General features: G+C 40.9%; 2 protein-coding genes across 7 annotated transcripts in view; both read left to right on the top strand.

The window, feature by feature from the left end:
* TMEM117 (transmembrane protein 117) overlaps positions 1-23023 on the top strand; it is a 472857-nt gene that overhangs the window by 7679 nt on the left and 442155 nt on the right. For 4 of the 6 annotated variants that reach the window (XM_027595076.1, XM_027595072.1, XM_027595073.1 and 1 more), the window contains one exon: positions 3293-3597. In XM_027595076.1, the coding sequence (XP_027450877.1) occupies positions 3321-3597 (277 nt within the window). In that variant the 5' untranslated portion in view covers positions 3293-3320. Of the gene's footprint in view, positions 1-3292; positions 3598-23023 lie in introns of those variants that run through there. The other 2 variants (XM_027595078.2, XM_027595077.2) reach the window with 1 other exon arrangement.
* Positions 4736-5040, top strand: LOC113922790 (NADH dehydrogenase [ubiquinone] 1 alpha subcomplex subunit 3-like). Its single transcript, XM_035721851.1, has one exon. It carries the CDS (start codon positions 4736-4738, stop codon positions 4988-4990), a length of 255 nt encoding a protein of 84 aa, XP_035577744.1. The 3' UTR covers positions 4991-5040.

Genomic DNA, 23023 nt, shown 5'->3' with positions numbered 1-23023 from the left:
GTGGGTTTTGAAATTTGGGACCCCCTGGAAGATACCCCTGCAACTTTGGTATATGAAGCAAGAATAAATATCAGCCACATGTAGCATAAAATAGAAAGACCAATAATTCAGCTAGTATCTAAGTCACTGAATCTGTTAGTAGAAATAAAGAATAGGCTATAAACCCGATGGGAAAGGTTTTATTGGAAGAAACATTTCTAGCTTTGTGATACATTAGAGAGATCAAGGGCTAGGAATGAATTTGGATTCAAATGCTGGTTCTTCCACTTACCGGATACGTGAATTAAGTAAGCAGCAACATGGGGGTGATGGCAGCATTCTTAGATTCCTGTGGGAATTCAGATCTATACAAGGGCAGGATTGTTGCTCAACACTGTAGTTGTCTCTCTTGAAAAATATGAATACCGAAGACGAACAGCTGTCTCCAAAATTTTTTGAATGTCCTAAATCAGTTTGGGTGCGTGGACATTACATAGCCCACAAAACAAAATTCTAAAGTTAAAAATAACAATAGTAAAATAAGTATATGCTATCCCTCCACAAAGCATTTATTAAAAAAACAAGGCCTTATATATTCAATGTTCTAAATCCTGCCGCCTTGCTTGAGTGTGGGTGGGGGGAAGGGAGGCGGTGGGGCAGTCGAGCCAGAATTGCCCACTTGTAAGAGAAGCAACATAGAAACCTGTTAACTTTTTCTTTTTCTTTCTTTCTTTTTTTTTTGGGGAGAGAGAGAGTGCACTTGGGGAGGGGGCCAGAGGGAGAGAGAGAATCTTAAGCAGACTCTGGGCTGACCGCACATCTCAACTGGGGCCAGGTGGGGGGTGGCGGGAGAGCTGGGAGGGGGCTCGATCTCACCACTCTGAGATCTTGACCTGAGCTGAAATCAAGAGTCAGGCACTTAACCACCCAGGCACCCTGAAACCTATTAACTTCTTAAATGATACTCCTATCCTATTCTCATAGGCATCTAGAAATGATTCCTTGCTTCAAGACTCATTGGCCTTCAGGTGATTTCTGTGTATTCTGTTGTGGTAGTGGTCTTTAGACATTTCTAAAAATGTTGCATGAAACCAAATTGACAACCCATTCTGGCATCCTTGTATACTGAATATCATGAAAATTTGCATGATGCTCATTTTTGTTCTTCACCACTTTGCTATCTTTGGTGTGAGAACCAACTACTGCTGTATTAGGTACTGAACCTCACATTAGGAAAAAAAATCTTTCTAAAGTCACCATTCCTAAGCTATCTGAGCTACAGCCTCTGGGGACAGATATTTCAGAGTATTCACAAAGATCACAAGGGACTTGAAATTTCTTAGAAGGTTTATGAATCCAAGGCACAGCGACTCTTCATTTTGCTGAATTACACTGCCCGTCATTTTGTGTGTTTACATTGCTTTTCTAAAATAGTGAGGACAAGTCTTCATTAACTTAGATTGTGGGTTTAATTGATATTCATCACCCTAGACTATTGGACAGGGACTTGGGAGCCTTGGAGCCCATTCTCAGGTCTTCCATTGACTTAGAGTTACTTCAGGCTTGTGGCTTGATCTTTGTGCTTTTAGCCATGTGTAAAATGAGAATATTTATCAATGGGAAATTTATCAGTTTCTCAAAGTGCTTGGGATTGGTGAAGGGTTCTTTCACTTACATATTTCTTCCCTGGGTTATAGAAGTATACAGTGTAGAGTTAATATAATCATCTCTAGAGAAGAATATGTGCGTAGAAAGCAGGCAAAGGATGACATCCCTGGGGCTGGGCCCTGGGTCTGCCTTCTAAGGCAGGGAAAATTCCTGGAGTTGACTGGGCTGGCTGACTTCAGAAGCTCAGATCAGAGCTCTCCTGCTGACTGACTTTGGGCAAGTTACATAATCTGTGTGAGCCTCAGTTCCCTCCCTGTGCAATAAAATGATGGGAATGATAATGATAGTATTTCAGAGGGTTGTTATGGTGAAAATGAGATAATGATTCATGTAGACATCCAACACAGAACCTGGATGTCACATGCTTTAGGCTATGTAAGGGTCCTTTTTTTCCCTCCTAGTTCTAAACAAATTGAGAAAGAAGAAAAAAGAATTGGCAGATGTCAATGCAATTACCACCTTTATTGTTCTTTTTTAAATCTCAGCTTTTATTCAGCTTTGTGGCTGCAAACAAAGAGATATAGCTTCGTCTGAGTACCAAATGGGTTCACCAAAACTGAATGTCAGAATTGGATAGACTTAATAACAACCAGTCACAGGTTTGGTGGACCTCACGCAGGCTTGTGTTCTTGGTAGGAAGGCTGGCTTCCAAAGAGGAAAGAGGAGCTGAGCAAGACTTTGGAGGTGGGTCTGGACATCAGCATTTTAAAAAAGCTCTGTACTCTGAATGTACATCCAGGTTAAGACCCACAGCTGGAGGCATATTAATGTATTTTGCAATGCCTCTGTGCCTTTCCAAATGCCAAGACTGAGCATTCTTCCCTTCTTCACTGGGGGAAAAAAATTCCTACTAATCCTTCAACCCTGAATTTGAGTATGTCCTTCTCTGTGAAATCTTCCCCTTTTCCTTACTTCACACAAGCAGAATTGTCCAATCGCTCCTGCATGTAAGTAACTACTGTACCATAGACTTAGCTATTTCCTAAAACTTAATCTATGTTGAGGCTACTTGACAATTAGACTATGAACATTTTTATAAAAGTCCATACACGATGTATAGAAGATGGTCTGAGAGTATATCCACCAAATTATTAGGGGATCCTAACTCTGAGGAGAAGGGTATGCGCAGAGGAGGATGTTTATTTTTTGTTAATATGTGCTCAGTTTACTCCTACATTGCTTTCATTTTTAAGTGACTCTCTATTATGATTGTAACCGAAAAATAGTTATCTAAAAGAGGAAAAGTATTGTGTTGCCTTTTGCTCTGCATTTCCTTCGGAGGTGACCTCTACAGGTCATCTCAGTCATTACCCCGATTTTGGACAGTGTTTGCATTTCCCTTCTCATCTCCCTTCTGCCCCTGCTCTTTTGTTCTCCTTCTACCCCATTTGCATTTCCCTTCTCATCTCCCTTCTGCCCCTGCTCTTTTGTTCTCCTTCTCCATGTGGTCAGAGGTATGACTGGATGGTGTTGAAAGACAAATTTACTTTCCTCGATCTCAGACTTGTCTTGGTGCCATAAGTAGGTGCAGGTAAAATCTTTTCTAAATACCTCTTTCTTGAGCTGTTGTAAATCTGAACAGATAATAGGTGGAGGAAGACTATTTGTTTTTCTGCTCTTACCCTGTGTATCTTTTCTTCTACAGGTCAACAACAGAATTGAAGTTTTGAAGGATGGGTAAAGACTTTCGTTATTATTTCCAGCATCCCTGGTCTCGCATGATTGTGGCTTACTTGGTGATCTTCTTTAACTTCTTAATATTTGCGGAGGACCCAGTTTCTCATAGCCAAACAGAAGCCAATGTTATTGTTGTTGGAAACTGTTTTTCGTTTGTAACAAATAAATACCCTAGAGAAGTTGGCTGGAGGATTCTGAAGGTGCTTCTATGGCTACTGGCCATTCTCATAGGACTAATAGCTGGCAAATTTCTGTTCCATCAACGTTTGTTTGGTAAGTACCCATGAAATGTAATGTTTATAATTATTGAACTCTGTTCTTTAAGATAGAGCTCTGATATTTCTAAATGCCAATTTAGGATGCATTTTAATTTGCCCTCCAGCCTTAATTTGCTTCGCACTGTTGGAGCTAGGTTCTTCCACTAGTCTCTGTTCAATGGTGTACTTTTCTATGGCCTAAGGAAAATTAATGAGGTAAAATTAGCACTAAACTTATTTTCAAAAAATGGCTTTAGACCTAAAATTAATGTGTGTAATCTTATTTAGAGAAGACACGAAAATAGTTCTTTTCCCTATATTATCATAAAGAGTTTGCCTTCATGTCACACCATATTTTCGTTAAAGTAATTTAACCACGGTTCGTATATTTATGTATGTTGTACATTCTGGGAATTAGAGTGGTAACTCTAACTTTTTACCCTCCTTTTTTTTGAACATTGGCTTTAGGATGTTTATTTTGAGCCTATTCAACCACAGAATGATTAGTGCAGAATCCGTTGGTAGTATGCAATAGACAAAGACACTATTAGTTTAAGCTAAAAAGGTAATTTACTAGGATACTGGGATATTTCACAGAGACCAAGGATAGAATTCATTTTGATAATTGGGATAAATGGAACCTGGGACTTGAATTCTATCAGGATCTTCTTTGTCCCAATTTCTCTAACATATCTGTTTTATTCTCTGTTCACACTGAAGATCAGTTTACATCTGCTCAGAGAGACTGGCTTGACGCTCTTGGTCCCAAAGTTTTGACTCTCGGAGAAGAGACTGATGTTGACCCAGGTTGAGTGTGTTTTCCACCTTTCGCCTAATTGATTTTGTCAGGACATGGGTGATATTTACCCAACAAATATTCATTGATCACTTATTATATGCCAGGAACTATTCTAGAGAGTGAATCAAAAACCAGGGACTAGGGATGCCTGGGTGATTCAGTTGGTTAAGCGACTGCCTTCGGCTCAGGTCATGATCCCGGGATCTTGGGATCCAGTCCGCATTGGGCTCCTTGCTCAGTGGGGAGCCTGCTTCTCCCTCTGCCTGCTGCTCCCCCTGCTTGTGCTCTCTTTCTCTCTCTCTGACAAATAAATAAATCTTAAAAAAAAAAAGTCCTTTAGGCCGCTGCGACCAAGATGGCCGGGAGACTTGCCACCTCCCTCAAGGATGCCTGGGCCAAGGAGCAGGTGCCGGTCATATCCTTCACCATCGGGGGCCTCGCTCTAATTCTGCCCACCCTCAGCCCCTTCACCAAATATGCCACCATGATCAACCAGGCCACGCCCTACAACTATCCAGTGCCCCGCCGAAATGATGGGAACATGCCCGATGTGCCCAGCCACCCCCAGGACCCCCAGGGCCCAAGCTTGGAGTGGCTGAAGAACTTGTGAGCACCCCCAGTGACATGGAGGAGGCCCCTCCCCTGAGCCAATAAAATGCGAAAAGCGACCCCCCCCAAAAAAAGTCCTTTAGGGGCACCTGGGTGGCTCAGTCGGTTAAGCGTCTGCCTTTGGCTCAGGTCATGATCCCAGGGTCCTGGGATCAAGTCCTGCGTTGGGCTCCCCGCTCAGCGGGGAGTCAGCTTTTCCCTCTGCCTCTGCCTACCACTCTGCCTACTTGTTCTCTCTATTTCTGTGTCAAATAAATAAATAAAATCTTTTTTTTTTTTTAAAGTCCTTTAAAAAAAAGCAGGGTCTATGACCTCATAACAACTGACATCCTGCAGGAGGGAGAAAGACACTAAACAAATTAATGTATAATATGTAAAGAGGTGGTAAATGCTGGGTGGGGGGGTGGGAAAGAAAGTTTTAAATGCTGCTGGGCCAATTAGAAAGATAACTTAGTAATAAAACATTGAATTTAGTAATTATAAGATCATAGGTGACACAGTGTGGGTATTTTCAATCTAGAAGCTTGGTTAGAAACAGATGGCAATGGTTTAAGGAAAAAACAAATTAAAAACATAGATAGACACACATAGTATTACTTATATATTCTTCTCAATCTCTACTCAAACTATGGTCATCTGTTTCTATTACATAAATTTATAAAATGTACATATTTTATATTTTTTATATATATACATAGTTTCAAGAAGTTTGGTGAGGAAATGAAAGGAGATGGGAAGTAGCTAAAAATGTAAGAAGGACCAAGGAAAGATTTTGTTGCTGGTGGTGGTGGTGGTGCTGGTGTTGAGGAATGAGATTAATTTATCCACTTGTCATTTGGGGGAAAGAGCTAGATTGAAATGAAGATAAATACATGGAGAGATCTCTAAAGGCTTCTCTACTTAATTTAATTTTATTTTTTTTAAGATTTTATTTATTTGAGAGAGAGAGAGAAAGCAGAGAGAGAGCGTGCACACGAGTGGTGGGGTGGGGCAGAGGGAGAGGGAGCAGCAGACTCCCTGCTGAGCAGGGAGCCCGACGCGACAAGGGGCTCCATCCTAGGACCATGAGATCATGACCTGAGGAGCCAAAGGCAGATGCTTAACCAACTGAGCCACCCAGGTGCCCCCTCTCTGCCTTATTTATGACTTAGGATACATTTATGACTTAGGATTTTTTTTCAAGGTAATTTATTTTTTATTTTTTATTATTTTTTAAGATTTTATTTATTTATTTGACAGAGAGAGACACAGTGAGAGAGGGAACACAAGCAGGGGGAGTGGGAGAGGGAGAAGCAGGCTCCTGGCTGAGCAGGGATCCTGATGTGGGGCTCGATCCCAGGACCCCGGGATCATGACCTGAGCCGAAGGCAGACGCTTAACGACTGAGCCACCCAGGTGGAAATGGTGGCCTTAGCGAGGACAGGTTGAGAGACCCCGGTTCCTCAGAAATTGTCATGAAAGAGATAAAGGTTTGTATTCTAATAGGTACCTTGGGGTGGAGGAGTAGAGAGGTAAATGGTGATCTGATGATCTGTATTTCACTATGAAGAAGGAAGAGCTAAAGATATATGTGGAAGGATTGGATGATGCAAGGGGTTTAAGAAAGTGGCTAAGGTTTGGAAGAGCAACCCTCTGGAGTGTAAATGCTAGCTGACTAGGGACAAATAAAAGGGTTACTGATGATCACCGAGGGCTGTTGGGGTTAGCCACTATAAATTGAATGACATCGGTCTGAACTGCTAAGCAGTTTTCTTTATGAGAGCTCAGTCACCTGGAACAGAATTTGAGAGTGATTCATCTGGGTGGGGACTGCCCAGGCTTGCTGTATTGGAAACAAAGGATGGAAAAGAAGTGGAGGGTTCTAATAAAAAAGTTATTGTTTTGATTAAAATGGGGTCTGGCTGGGCATGGAAAGGAGGTAAGGAAGATTGATGGTCTGGGAGGAGCGGGCATGGACTGGAAGATTGGGTGAAACTGCACAGGTGAAATGGAATTAAGAAAAGGGAAAGGATTTATGGATGTGGTGAGATGCCATGTTGTAATGAAGGATAGCCATTCTTCAGTGGTGATTCCCAACTACGGTGTGGCCTTTATGAGTGCCGAAGTAAAGTGCTGAGACAGGTCTTGACAGAGAGGGTATCTAGGAACTGGGTGTTAGTCGGGCCATCCACCAAACACTGAACAAGCATGGTGTTGTGCATGACATTCATAAAGATGCGAGAGGTTAAGGGTGGGGGCTGAGTGGGAGAGGGTCAGTTTCCAAAAATGGTTCAGGAGTGCTGGCCGACAAAATGCTAGATGTCTATTATAAGCAATGACTGGATGTGTTTGTGATCCATTCAGGAAATTTGCTCAGTGTAGAAAGGTAAGGCAAACTTTAGACAAAATATCCAGTTTGGAGAAAAGTTATCTACTTATATTGAGATTGAGAATCATATGGTCAAAGTCATGGTATTATTAATAATAAGGGCAGATCATTTGGTTCTGTAATTTCTATACTTAATGTTATTTTATTATAAAATCTTATGTTTTATACTAAAATCACATTTCATTAATGGCTTAGTTTTTAATTCTCCTGTTGGTATAAATAATTCAGCCCTGAAAAAATCACTCTGGATTTCAAGTAGTATGTTGAGTACAAATTATTTTGAGATAGTGCCAAAGTATGTCTTATTTTTTTTGCTTACTATAGGAAAGATTCTATAACACAGTTAGCTTTATCACTTCTATTTGGCAATTTTCTTTTTTTCTTACTAAAAATCTGTAAAATTATATGGGGTATTAGAGAATGAAATCTTTTGCAAATCTTGGTGATAAGTGGAAAGATAACTGGATTCTGGATTGAATTTTCTAATGAACTCCAAACTTGTCTTCTTCTCTCTCTCTCTTCATCTCCCTTCATGGCCATTATGTCTTCCTTTATTCACAAAATGGTAATCTTTTGCTCCTAGTAGTTCTGTCTTCTTCAGTTAATTCTGGATTTTTGCTACTGGAATAATTTTTCTACATGGCTAGATGGCTTCTGTTACCTACAAAATAAAATCTATACTCTGATTGATATCCAAAGCTCTTGATGATCTACTCCTGCCTGACTTCAAACCTGGTCTCTTAACATGCCAGCCACACTTTTAGAATTATTTGCAGGTCCTCACACCTGCTGGGTTCTCTCATGCCTCTGTCTTTGCATATGCACCCCTCCTTGTGCATCATGCTCAAGCCCCTCCTTGTTAAACTTGGTTGATTTCTCTTTTTTCCTTTACCTCCAAGTTCAAGCATTACCTCCCTTTTGACACTTTTCCTGACTCCCTCCTGTCAGATGTTGTCTTCCCTCCAGCTCCCACTGTGTCTACTTGCAACAAAGAATGTACAGCATGGTGCTTGGGAGCTGACAGCCATACAGCATTATGGAAAAGAATCCAAAATTTAATGCCAGCACAAACATTGTTCTTATTGGCCTGGAATGTGATAAATGTTTCCATCCTTGTTCCTAAATAACCAGCATTAATACATAATTCATTTTTTTAAGAGGCAGTTTGCAGGTGCAAACTTGTGGTGGGTGGTGGTGATGCCACGTGGTGGTGGTGTGTATGTGGGGAGGGGTGGGATTGTTAATTGCAAGCACAGAAATTCTTGTTATGGAAATTGGAATGGTTTACAAAATAATCAGAATCATTTTGTGGGATCAGTTAAACAGCTTCCTTTTTGTTAATTCTCCGATGAAATGCCAAGTAAAAATATTGAACAGAATGCCACTATTCCTTCATTGCCCCTTTTATTTCATTAACTTGTGAGTCTTCCCTCACTTATTTTATTATGGAAAAATCTCTTCCCTAGTAGACTCCGGAAGGAAGGTACCTTATTGCCCAATTAAAGCATGCATGAGGAAGAGTGATAAATCTATGAGCACATAATTTAATCTACTTTGTTGGTTAATTTTATTTTTATGAGGCATAAATATTAAAATTTTGTGGCTTTTGAATTAACTGCATGAAACTGCCTCATGATTTATAATTTGTAATGGGAATTGTCCCAAACAAAAATGGTGACTCTTGCAAATTGGAAATTGCATGTTATCGGGAACACAAATGATTAAATACATTTTTAAAAAGATTTTACTTATTTGTGAGAGAGAGAGAGCATGGGAGGGGAGTGGGTCAGAGGGAGAAGCAGACTTCCCGCTAAGCAGGGAGTTCAATGCTGTAGGACTCGATCCTGGGACTCCAGGAGCTTGATCTGAGCTGAACACAGTTGTTTAACCAGTTGAGCCACTGAGGCGCCCTGATTAAATGCATTTTAAATTACCCCATGTCACCTTTGCTGTATGACTGGAATAACATGAGAGAGTTGGTTTTCCTACATTAGCACTAAACTTTTATGGTTTCAGACTGATCACAAATCCTAAATTTCCCAAATGTAGAAAATAATTTAGGAACACATGGGAAATCACAACTGATACATTTCATAAAAATTTCTGTAGGTTTAACACTGAATCTTGTTGAGGTGAATATTACATTTGGATTTTTGAAAATCAAATTCCATTTGAATACTCTCCCAGTGCCTCTCTTTTCCAATTGTGTGGATGATTCCATTGTTTAAAAAAAATAAGTATAATGCATCCTAGGCTTTTGGAGAATTATACATTATACATTGGAGAAACCCATGAATAGAAAAATCGAAAGATTTCTGATGACAAGACTTATATTTCTGATGATAAGACTTATATAAAGAAATAAGCTTGATCAAGAAATCATTTTTATTCCAAAATGGAATTGAAATGATTTACAAAAACATATATGTTTAATGCAATAGGAATAGAAAATGAGTACCCTGCTGTACAGTCTTTGTTGCAAGTAGACATAGTGGGAACTGGAGGGAAAACAACATCTGACAGGAGGGAGTCAGGAAGAGTGTCAAAGGGGAGGTAATGCTTGAACCAGAAAAGAGAGAGAGTTAAATATGTTTTGATTTCATGAGGTGTTACCTGGTTGGTTTTGAGCTTCCTTGCAGCCTGGGCAAAAAAGGAAATGTGATATATGCCTTTGGATATTAGAAATGATGGAAATTGCATGTTTCACAAGGGAATCTTTCTTTGCACTAAATTTTGGAATTTCCTTGCCTTAAATTCTGGTAAAGAATTTCTTTTTTCTTTGGTTTGTATGGGAGACACTGAGTGGCAAAGGCAGAAATAGATTTCACATTCTTGTATCTTAAAGCAAACTTTCATAAAAGTTTAGAGTGTAACTTTTAAGCAGAAAAGCAATTCTATGATTTTTTTTTTTTTATTCCCTGAAAGTAATTCTGTGAAGTGCAGAGTGATCTAAGAAGTGCCTTCTGATTGGATAACTTTACACAAGCATGAATCTTAGGCCATTAAGATTGTGACAAATGTATTTCTTAAACAAACTGCTCTTGCTATTTGTCTTCCCTATTTTCTTCTTGTTTCCTAACTTGTGCAGAGAGCCTTTATTAGTTGCAGTTTTCTTAACATGGATGGAGGGCAGGGGGGCAGGCTGACTTAGGATGAGTTGTCAGGGATAGGATATGAAAATGATTCAGAACGTGTTAGGATTGCACAGTTCCTTTTTAAAAACAGACATATTTGTGTATATAGTTATTTGTATAATTGTTTCACTAATGTCTGGTTTCCTAGCTATACCAGAAGCCTCACGAGGGCAGGGCTTACGTTGTGTTGCTTATTGTTTAATCCTCGGTGCCTGAACCAATGCCTGGAACACAGCAATATTTGCTAAATTTGAATGAATAAATAAATTAATGCTCTTTTGTCTTTTACATTGTTGTATTTGCCAATGTTGCCTTCTTCTTGTAAACTATAAAAGGGTATTTATTAGTTCATTCATAAAATATGAGACATGGTCTCTGCTCTCAAGGAGTTTAAAATCTGGTTAAAGAGACAGGATACATATGCATGAAAAATTAATTACTTTGATAATACAAGGAAGTGCATATCAAGTATCCAATGAATAGTCCAGACTGTGAGAGTTATGGGAATTCCAGAAAGTGATCATGTTGGGCCGGGAAGGTGAAAGAAAGCTTTGCTGCCAGTGTGGGATCTAAGCTGAGGCTGAAGAGTGAGGGGGATGAAAATAGTCAGATAGGATGCAAAGAATTCAGTTCAAATTTCAGGTCATGGGGTAGATGGTGTGAGCCAAAGAGATGAAAACAACTTAGCTTTTTTTGGAGTCGGGAAAAACGGGGAGGAAGTCATGCTCATTTTGAAGGGAGTGAAAAGTCTGCTTGAGGAAGGAGCAGGAGATGTAGCAGAAGGGTGGGTTAATTCTAACTGCTTCCTTTGGTCTGGAAGTGTCAGTCTCACCCTTTGGACTTTATCTCTTCCAGTGGCGGATGATGACAAGGTTCTCATGAAGCAGAATGAAGCAGGATCTAGTGGGAATTGGAGAGGGGCAGGGGAGGGGAGTAGAAAGGGAAGGAGGAAGGTATTTCTGGAGCCTCTTGCAGCCAGTCGGGCCACTCTGGCCTGGGGGTGGGACAGTGGGCGACAGGATGGGCACATGTGGAACCTTGTGAAGCTTCAACAATTGATGGGATTGAGGTGGTGAGACTAGGGTGAAGTTACAGGTGACTAGGAGATTGTGTGAGTGACTCAGGGAGTGGTTATTTTATTTTAAAAAATAAAAGAGGAATTCATTAGGACAATGCAGTTTGAGAAGATGATGCATTTAGGAAATGGTGGGTTGAGGTAATGAAAACACTGGCAGTGGACCCTTTACCTTGAATAGTGCTCAGAACAGCACAGGACAGGTTAGCTGAACTGAATCCAGGCACACCATTTCTTATCCAAACCTTGAGATCAGACATGTTTCAGAATTCAGCGCTTGTGCCTGTGTTTGGTAGCTGGCCCTAGGGGGCCGAGGAAATACTCCATTATCAAACACATTGGCATAACTGCAGCTGGATATATACGTATTCAAATGAAGTGGTGTAAATAAATAAAGACTATAAACAGCCTCAAATCAGTTCGGGTTAGGTTTTGCTGCTAAGTGAATGAATTCAGGTTTGGTCAGGTTTTGCCAAGGAATCAGTTTACCAAGATGAGAGTCTGGATTTCAGCATTACAGAAACTGGATAATGGACCTACACTTAATTATAAGCCACATTTCATATACATGTTTGGTGCCCCCAAGATATTCAGCTGCAGAGAAATCATGATGTTTTTAGAAGCCTGTGATTAACAAAAGAAAAAGAAAAAGAGTGGTTTGACTGATAACTAGACATCTATAAAAGAAGAATGAATATTGAAAGGGGATTTTCCTTGTGTTGATATTGTGAGAAATATTAACGAGTTTGCTATTTTCTGTATACCTAGGTCTGTTTTAGTTGTAGATAGGAAGTTCTGAATAAAACATTCTCAATACATCCAGAAATTTGAGAAGACAAATTCTATAATTTTTTTCTTTTGTTTTATTTTAACACAAAGGCCGTTTTCCATAAAATACCAAGTAACTCAACAGTGTTCTACCATTTAATGAATTGAATAAAGCTAAATGCTTGTTTGTTTCCTGTTGTCTTAGCTTTAAGTCTAGTCCGAAATTCTTTTCTTTGTGTTTGAGCTACGCATATGATTTTATCATTTCAAAATAGAAAAGATTCAGATGTCCCGGAAAGTGTGGGCAAGATAGTGATGGTGATATAGGAGTATCAGAATATGAAGAAACAGATTTAATCATACATTTAGGAAGGAAAAGCATTACTTTAATGTAATGGTATGAATGCCATTACATGGTATTCCATTAGTGGTATGTTACAACCTCTTTTGTGTTAATTTGGGATCTGAATAGCTGAATAGTATAAATGACCCTCAAATTTATCCTGATAGTTGATAGTACGTTAAGAAAATGTGTATTTATTACACATTATATTGTCAACAGTTGATTATTTTAAGTATTGTACTCTCAAATAAGGACTTCCTTTTGGAGGAATTACTTGAACAAATGCCGTTTACGTAGCTAAGTGCTACTTAGAATATCTGTAATTTTAAGCTTTGTCTTCTCAAAAGACTGTATTTAGTACTCATGAGGGTCGTTATTCAAATGTTGATTACCATCTTCCATTCTCAACTAATGTATACCGAGTGCCAGAACATTCCTTTCTTTTCCTCTTGAGTTGTCAACACACAATTCCTTTCTGAAAAGTAAAATAATTTTAGTAAGAAATAACTGCAGAATTCAAGGGAGAGAAACATATTATTCCAATGCTTGAGAAAAATAATGAGAGAGCAAAAAGCAAAGCTTTTGATATGAGAGGTTCAGAAAGGCAAGCTGGGAAATGATTGATATTTAGCATTAAAATAATCCCCAAGGAACACCCTTTTCACAGGTAGATTTGAGGTCTAAGAGTTGGTGAACTCGGTAGCCCTTTACAAAAAAACTTGTGCTGCATTGCCGCTTTCTCTTCCGGAGCAGGAAAGGAAGCCAGGGCTGTGGAAATGCCAGGCACGGGGCCATTTCCTTCCGCACCTCCTTATTAGGTGCCTTCATTAGTTTGCAGTGCAGGAAGTTGTGCATCCGTGAGCACGAAAGGGCAATCAGCGGCAGCTTTCCGTGTGATAGGATTGTCTGGCTGCTCCAGTTCCCGTAGGACAGAGGATGCAAACACTGCAAAAGTATACCTCAAGGACTTCACAAAACTAACTCAGGTTAGAGAATTGTAATTAAGCTATTATTAACCAGGTAGCTTTCTGGATACTTTTTACTGTGCTTGATATAAATGGATCATCAGAGGCGAAGGCACCCTTTCCTCACCAGGTCCAGTCATTGCCTCCATTTCCTCTTCTCCTTTCCCACCTATTGGAGGTAAAGGTAGAAATTTCTTATGAAAGTGACTATCCGGGACACCTGGGTGGCTCAGTCAGTTAAGCGTCTGCCTTTAGCTCAGGTCATGATCTCAGGATCCTGGGATCGAGTCCCGCATCAGGCTCCCTGCTCAGCGGGGAGTCTGCTTCTCCTTCTACCTGTTCTGTTTGCCGCTCCCCCTGCTTGTGCACGCTCTCTCTCTCTGACAAATAAATGAAATCTTAAAAAAAAAAAAAAACAACTAAAAAAAAAAAAGAAAGTGACCATCCAGTGGAATTGTAGCAGGCAGATTCCAAGCATGTGGTGCAGAGAGAAACCACTTGGCTGGTGAATGAAATAGAAGTAGCCAGCGTGGAACTTGACAGTTGGTTAAACAATATATAGTCGCAATAGAAGTGAGGAGTGCTTGATCCCTTGATTCATTTAAAACCACATTGATAGAGATGGTTTATTGTTCAAATAAAGGGTCAACAGGCCTAAGTGGGAGAGGAGTGTGATTTGAGAGGACACTGACAAATAAAAGTTTTCCCTGGTTTGATTTCTTTTCTTCTTTATTAATTCCTAAAACTAGATTATTTCTTAAAGATAGTTTCACTGGGTTAAAGTATTACGCTACTTGGGAGGTAGGATGAACTAACAAGGGTATTAATAATTTTTCCTTGGGAGACCTAGGTCGGAAGGGTACATGTTGGGGAGGTGGGAGAATGTAGGAGAATGTTCTGAGGTGGTTAACTGTGCAGGATTGCTGTTGCTGTGCTGGATTCCAGATAGAAGGAGGGAAAGCAAGGCCATTGGAAGACCTAGGGATCCACGGAGTGGGGGGCGGTGTCAGGCTGGAATAAGGACACGTAGCCTCTCCAAAGACAAACTAGTAGTTTCCAGGGGTGGCCTTCAAGCTGGGTGTTGGATTTTGAGGCTCGTTGGTGCTCAGAGCAATTCTGTTGTTTTGATGTGTGTTTCTGTCATGGCTGTGGCCCTGACCTGTTGTTGACGGTTAAACAGAAATGTGCAGGGTTGATTTGGCCGGCTCCAAGGTCATAGCAATAGCCAGCAGTAAAATTGGAACATAAACTGAAGCCTCCTGATTCCCAGACAGGTGCCTTTTCAGGTCTCCCAGATGGCGAGCCCCCAGCAGTCGAGCCTGGTCTGCCTCGGGACTGGGTTGTGCTAGGGCCACTCCCTACAGCTTTGCTCCACTTTGTGATGGGGATTTTTTTTCTGGCACCATCTCCCGCCTGCCCGGCCTTCTCTTTCGGGTAAAGAAAGTCATTTTGTTGACCCTGCAAGCAGTTAGTTGTCCAGTTCCAGGACAAAGCCTGTCATTGCCGCTGACCCACAAGACGTCAGCCCAGTGCTGCCTGCCCTTGCAGCCATTGGGGAGCTCACGTTCTGTGTTGGGCTTTACTTCTTCCCCCTGATTCAAGAGGAATGTGATTACACATCAAGATTTCCCTGGACTAGTCCACGCTCGTTAAGATACTTTGCATATCCTTGAGGACATGCCCATTGGAATGGATAGACCCGCTGAGAGTTGACAAGTAAATACACACAGGAACCTGAGGGAGCACGTCTCAGGAGCCCAGGGAAGTTTGTATTTGCATGGTAAAGTTTTAAACTTCGCATTTCCTGCTGCCTCAACATTCCTACAAACAGACTGTGAGTGCCCCGCCCAGGTGACCAGGTGCACCAGTGTGATAAGGCTGGCCTCTGCCACACAAGTCCCCGCATCTTGCCCTCCTCGCCTGTGACCTAGTGACATTCAGACACACCAGTGACATCCTCTCACAGCTTTTGCTTGTGTACTCCTGACCCCCAATAAAGACACTTGCCCACTGTTCTTACTCTCTTGGCTCCCCACCTGCTTGGTTGAGTCTGCTCCCTTGGCCCTCCACGTCTCCTACTCACCCCCTACCCCCACCATGGCCCCCTAGTGGCCTGCAGTGGCTCTCTCTCTAGGACTAGTGAGGATAAGAAATGCCGTTTTCCTGCCCCTCCTGTGTACCCTCTGTGGCCACACCTGACTGACCATCTCATGAAACAATACAGAACAATGTTTCTTGCTGCTTCATGACCTAGCTCCTCTCTCTTTTATGTTCTTCCCAATGTATTCCTGTTTGAACTGTGCCATCACGGACAAATACACTGAGTACCCATCATTTGCAAGGGACAGTGTTAGGTGCCATGAGACTCTTGGCTGTCAGGAGCTTGTGGTGAGCTAAGGAGATTAGACACAGACATATGAAAATACAGCTGTAATAGGACTCTGATGTCAGCATTTGATAATTGCCATGTAAGCAGGATGGCCAGTCTATTCTGAAGGAGGCAAGAAGTCATTCCCAACAGAAATGGTCAAATAAAACCTTCTAGTAGGAGTTCATGGGAACTCTAGAATCTCACAGTGAGTGGGTTTGGTGAGAGTGTCCTTGTTACATTTTCAGCCAGTCTCTGAGTACCTCTAATAGTGGTGAACTCACCATCTCCTAAGAAGTCTGGGTCTGACCACTGTTTCTGCAAGAGTTCTTGGGTCTGAACCTGAGCCGTGACTTATAGCTCCAGGAGAATTCCATTGGAGGGAGGAGGGCATTCCAAGCTGGAGAAATGTCAAGCACCCACAGTTGTAGGGAAGAAAAAGGCAGCTGGTTTTGCGGTAGAGCAGGAGTGGGGTAGCTTTCCTGCATCGGCAGATTTGGGTGTTCTGGAGGCTGGAAAGGGAAGCTTCAAGGCAAATTGTGGAGGGTCTTGCATTTCAGGTTCAGGAGCTTAAAATTCATTCTGAAGACAAGAGGAGGCCATGGACCATGTCCTTCTTTTTTAAATTTAGATTCTGAAAGTGGTACATGCTTGTTGTGAACAAAACAAAACAACTAAACAAACCACGCCCAAATTATGTGAATGAAGTCAGAGAACATAAAAGTTTTGGATCATAAGAGTGACAGGACCAAAAAAAATATTGTAGGATGATGGATGCAGGATGACTGGCTTTGAGGTGGGGAGGGTGCCTCAGCCACCTGGGTACACCTGACCTCAAGGGATCGAGGCTAGATTTAGAAGTGGTGATGAGGATGGAGTGGAGGGGAAGGAAGGAAGCAGGAGTGTGAAGGGACACCTGATAGTGCAAGCACACTCTTCTCTTTTTAAAATTTACATCTTCATTTTAAGAACTCTGTTCCCTGAGTCCATTCCCATCGTTTACTAAACATAAGGCATAGAAACTTGAATTATCAGTAAATCATCTTACCTTCTTTTCCAAGTTTTCTGAAAGTAATGAATGTATTATTCTGGTTATTTGTAACACTAAGAGACTTTAAGAAAAAGCAGATTTATGTTCACAATTCTCTATCTCAGGTTGTGAAGATACGGATGCCACTGACTTTCCTTTCTGAAGCTTCATGTTTGCCTGAACTTGTTCACTGTTTTGGATCATGCTCATTGATTTGTCTCAATTCACTTACCAAGTAGAGGGGCCTCAGCAATATAGGACTTGATTTTGGTCACTCAGTGAATACATATTGAGCATTTTCTAGGCTCTGTGGCTCCAGCATTGAAGAAAACAAAGTCCCTGCCCTGACTGAGCTTACACTCTAGTGGAAATAGATGGACAATAAGGAAGTAAGTGGTTATATATTATGTCAGAGGGCAGTAAAGGCTGTGACAATGAATGAAGCAGGAGGGCTCTGGGGAGGCTTCTGGGAAGTTGTGGGAATTTCCTCTGATAAGGTGGACGTTTGAGCAAAGACCTGAAGGAGACGAAGGAGCAGACAGACAGCAGCTTTCTGGGGGATGATGACCCAGGAAGAGGGAGAGGCGAGTATAAAAATCCCCAAAACAATAGTATGTTTACAGTGTTTGATGAACAGCAAAGAGGCCCATGGCTGGAGCAGAGCGAACAGAAAAGAGAGTAGAAGTGGGGATGGGACGGGGTTAGCAAGATGGTAGGCATTTTGTTGTAAAAAGCCCTTTTCCCTTAAGTAAAGGGAAGCAGCGATAAATTCTTCTGTGTAACTTTAAGAATTTAGTTTCTACTGCAGACATACTGCATTTCAAATTGGTGTTTTAGTGAAACCCTTGAGCCTTGCTTCCTGGTTCACTCTGAGATAATGCACGGTTTGTGGCCTTCTTTCTGGCAGCTCCTTTGCTCTTTAGAACTCCCATTATGGCCCCTTTATGGGGGTGCTCACCCCACCTCCCTCCCTCCAGTGGGCTCTGGAAGTGAAGAAAGCTGTTTTTTATGGTGGGTGAGTTATTCGATCATTTTAAAGAGTCTCCCACCCGTGCCTGTCCCCCGTCCCTGACAGCAGCGCTAATTCTGTGATGGTATTTTTAGCAGTGGGGGTGGGGAGCTGGCCCTGACGGCAGCAGTTGTGCAGGCGGGCCCAATTGTTTGTTGCTCAAGTTCTGACTCTCAGATCACCCCCAGAGGGTAAGGAAAGCATCTTTCTCTAAGGGATAAGTAAAAGATCTGTCCATTGGAGGGCAGGGGGGTAGAGAGGGGGCTTACGGCCCTCCCTGTTTTTTCTTCATTACTCCTGCCATGAGTCTGTTAATTTAGCCACATGAAAAATGACCCTATCCATTTATTTCTAGGTTGTTCTCCTGCTTCTATTTAGAGCCTAAACAGATTACTGGATTCTATCCCCTCCACTGAATTTTGTGAACACAAGCGTTTACCAATCCAAGCATTTAAATCAGGACAGAGAATTTACTTAACAGCTGAATTCTTGATGATAGATCCAATTGAATATGAAAGAAGAATATTTTTACTCTTCCTCAGAAAACTCTCAGCAGGGGGTGGAAGAAGAGCTTGAGATACAATACTCAAGCAAGTCTAGATATTCCACCCTTAGATATACGAGACAGGTTAATAAAATGGATGTTATGCATTCATTTAAGAGGTATTTCTTATTTCTGGAGCATCTGTTCTGTGGGAGGCCCAGTTCTAGGCCTCGGGGATGCAACAGTGAATAATAATAACAACAACAGCAATAACAAAACACTCAAGGTTCTTGCTCTCATAGGTTGTACATTATGGTGGGGGAAATATAGACAATGTGGTCATTCACTCAATCCATCAAATATGTGTCTCACACATCTCTGGAACATAGTGGGATGGTACTTCCCGGTCTTGTGATTAGTTCTGGCTAGTTAGGTGTGAGCAGGGTTGATGTGTGGCATTTCTGAGCTGGAGTATTTAATTTGCACATGTAAGATCCTCTGGCTTTTTGTTCTCTTTTCCTCAGCCATCAGCAGTATTCTCTGTCTCGTTGCTGCACCACCCAGAGTGAAGGTGATGCAGAATAGGTTCCTTACTGGCCCTTAATGAACATGTAGTTTGAGAAAGAAAGTAGACCTTTATCGTTTAAAGCCATTGAGATTTTGGAGTTGTTTGTCATTGTGGCATAACCTAGCCTAGACTGAGAAAGAAATGAAAAAAACAAAACTCCACTCTTTAAAAGACATAATTTCAGGGGCACCTGGATGGCTCAGTCGGCTAAGCATCTGCCTTCGGCTCAGGTCATGATACCAGGGTCTTGGGATCGAGTCCCATGTCGGGCTCCTTGCTCAGCGTGAAGCCTGCTTCTCCCTCTGCCTCTGCTCCCCCTGCTTGTGCTCTCTCTCCCTCTCTCTCTCTCTCTCTCACTTTTTCTCTCTCCCTCTCTCTCTCTGACAAATAAATAAATAAAATCTAAAAAACAAAACAAAACAAAACTCTTCAGACTTCAAGCCCAGTATTCTTAAAAAAAAAAAGAAAGACATAATTTCAGATAACGATATATTCTATAAAGAAACTGAGACAGAGACCTGTGACAGAAAATGCCGGGATGCTAGTGTGGAGGCTCCTCTAAACTGGGTAATCAGATTAGCTTCCTTTGAGGAGTTTATATTGGAACAAAGACCTGAATGATGAGAGGAACTAGTCACGTGAAAATCTGGAAGATGTGCACTATAAATTGAAGGCATAGGAAGTGAAAAACCCATGAGTGGTGCAAACATTCGGTACACTTGAGAAACATCCAGGGTGTTTGTGGAGCTTCTAAACAGGGAGGGCGAAGAAGGAGGATGAAATAGGACTTACTGATGTAGGACTTGGTAGATCCTGGTAAAGAAATTTTATTTTAAGAATAAAACACCCTAGCATTTTGAGCAGAGAAATTATATATGATTTAGGTTTTTATAGTGACTATTTGGGTTGCTCTGAAAAAGAAATGGCTGGTTGGGGAAAAGAGTGAAAGCAGGGAGACTAACTCCTGACTGGCAGTTGGGAGACGGCTGTGTTAGTCCTTGGGAGAGGGTGTGGTGATTTGATTCAAGATGTGACATCAGTGGAGATGGGGAGAAATGGATGGAATCAGGATGCATTGTGAAGGTTGATCCCACAGGATTGGATGATGATTTGGCTATGTGTGATAAACAGAAGATTTAAGGACGTGTGTGTGTGTGTGTGTGTGTGTGCGTGTGTGTGTGTGAGTGCAACTGGGTGGATTACGTTGCTAGTAATAAAGCACAGAGATTGGGGGAAGAAAAGATTTGGGCACAAAAAAATCAGGTTTTTATTTTGGACACATGGAGGTTGAAATGCCTGTCTGTATACCCATGCTTATTCAATACAAGTTAGGTATGTATGGGGTTCCAGTCCTAGAAATATGAAGTAACTTGTATCAAACTAATCTTTCTGTAGATAAAAATTATAACCTTTTAGCCCCCTCCCCCCAAATGAGACAACCGTTTGAAGGCATTGGAGAATGACCTAAAGAAAAAAGAAACAGGTGGAGGGTGGGAGGTAATTCAGCCCTGATAAAAGGGAGCCATTCTGGTGACAGCTTTAACCCTGAAGCCAGTCCTCAGCCCATGAAGCATGAGAGCAGCCATAACTCCAGTAGAAAGCCACAGTTCTCTTGATTTGTGGACTCAGAATATGGATGGAGTTCAGGGCTGGTAGAGCAGTTGGAAAGTAATGAGGGAAGTCCTGGAAAGGACAGGGTCACCACAGAGTGGGGAGGTCAAAATTAAGCCAAGTATAAACTCGGTTTCAGTCCTTGACTAACTCTCAGCTGCGCACTCTTGGGGGAAACTTCAAAAAGCCCAGAAGAAGCACTAGATGGGAAGTTGAAAGAGCTGAACAGAAATTTCAGTGGCTTTCTATTGAAATCCCAGACTGGCTGCCCTTTAGAAATAAAGATTATATCCTAGGGCTGTGGAATTTGCTTCAGGCCTGAGGACAAAACCAACATAGACCCATCCTAAGCAAGTGTAAATTCAAGCCTACACAAGTTCAGAGTGATTAGCAAATAATTGCAGTGCATGGTAGAACAACGACAACAAAATAACACTTTCCAGAGGAAGGTAACAGAATACAGAGTCTCTACAGAATGTATCATCCATAATGGCCAGTATAAAAACTGCATACGCAAAAAGCCCACAGCAGCAACAACAACAACAAAAGCAAACAAAAACTCAGGACAATGTGACCCATAATCCAGAAAAATGTAGTTAATAGAAATGAACACCTAGATGATCCAGAAGTCAATTAGCAAACAAGGAATATTTATTTTAGAGAGAGAGAGAAGTGTGAGCACCCATGCGAGCGGGAGTAGGGGCAGAGGGAGAGGGAGAGAATCCTCAAGCAGACTCCCCGATGAGCATGGAGCCCAATGTGGGGCTCTGTCCCAGGACCCTGAGATCATCACCTGAGCCAAAATTAAGAGTCAGATGCTTAACCAACTGAGCCACCCAGGCACCCTAACAGACAAGGACTATAAAGCAATGTTTGTGTATTGCTCATGGGCAAATAGGGTAATACAAAGCAAACCAAAAGTAGTTTCATAGTCAAACTACTGAAAAATCAAAATAAAGAGATGATCTTGAAAGCAGCTGGAGAATAAAGTCACATTTCAGACAGGGGGAATGATGATTTGAATGATGGCCAGCAACTTACACAAACAATGGAGGTCAGAAAGTATCTTTAAAGTACTGAAATAAAAATTTCAATCCAGAATTCTAGATCCAGAAAACATATGTTTTCAAAATGAAGGCAAACTGAAGAAATTTTTCAGACAAATAACACATTTATCTCCAATAGATCTGTACCAAAGGAAATGCTAAAAAAATGTTTCTTCATCAGGAGAGCAGTGAAACCAAGGAGACATTGAAATCTATAGGAATGAATGAAGAGCACTAGGTCATAAATGTGGGGATACATTAAAAGACTACTTTTTCTTTCTTTTAATTTCTTTAAAAGACAATTGAATGTTTAAAGGAAAAATTATAGTATTATATTGTGGGGACTGTATAACATAATGAAATATATGACAATAATAACACAAAGGATGGAGATAGGTGGAATTTTACTGTTGCAAGATCTATGTTATACTAAATGGCACAATACTAACCTTAAACTGTGATTAGTTAAGGAGACATGTTGCAATCTTTGGGACAATCACTGAAAAATAATACAAAGAAGATAGATGAGAAATCTAAATAGGAAGTAAGTTAGAATACTAAAAAAATATTGTTATGCCAAAAGAAGGCAGGAAAGCAGGAACAGAGTAATAGTATATGGATGGGACAAGCATAAAGCAAACAGCAGAGTGGTGGATCTAAACCCAAATATACCTATAATTAAATTGTATGCAAGAAACCTAAACATTCCAATTAGAAGGCAGAGATTGTCAAACTGAATTAAAAGAGCTTGATCCAACATACACAGTTTATAGGCGATATACTTTAAAGACATAGAACAATTGAAATTAACCAGATGGAAAATGAATAGCTCTTATAAGCAGTTAGTATAACAAAACTGATGTGAATGTTAATCTCAGACAAAATAACCAAGGTGGACACTTCAAAATGATGAAGGGGGTCAATTCATCTGGAAGACCTAACAACTGTAAATACATTTGTACCTAACTATAGCGGTTCAAAGCATCAGAAGCTAAAACTGACAAAATTAAAGAGGAAAAAAAAGCCACAATCATCATTGTGTAATTCATTGTTCATCTCTTAATAATTAATAGAACTAAATTAGAAAGAAAATAAGGATATAGATGATTTTGAAATTATCAACCACCTTGATTTGACATTAATAGGATATTAAACCAAAAAACATCAGAATATATACTCTTTTCAAGTGGAACAGAGCATTCACTAAGATAGACCAAGGTTTATCCTTCTCTAAGCAAAAGGGAGAATCAAGAATTCCTTGATAC

This window comes from Zalophus californianus, chromosome 9 (assembly GCF_009762305.2).
Source record: "Zalophus californianus isolate mZalCal1 chromosome 9, mZalCal1.pri.v2, whole genome shotgun sequence".
In the NCBI taxonomy this organism is placed as follows: domain Eukaryota; kingdom Metazoa; phylum Chordata; class Mammalia; order Carnivora; family Otariidae; genus Zalophus; species Zalophus californianus.
This window is presented reverse-complemented; position numbering and strand designations above follow the sequence as displayed.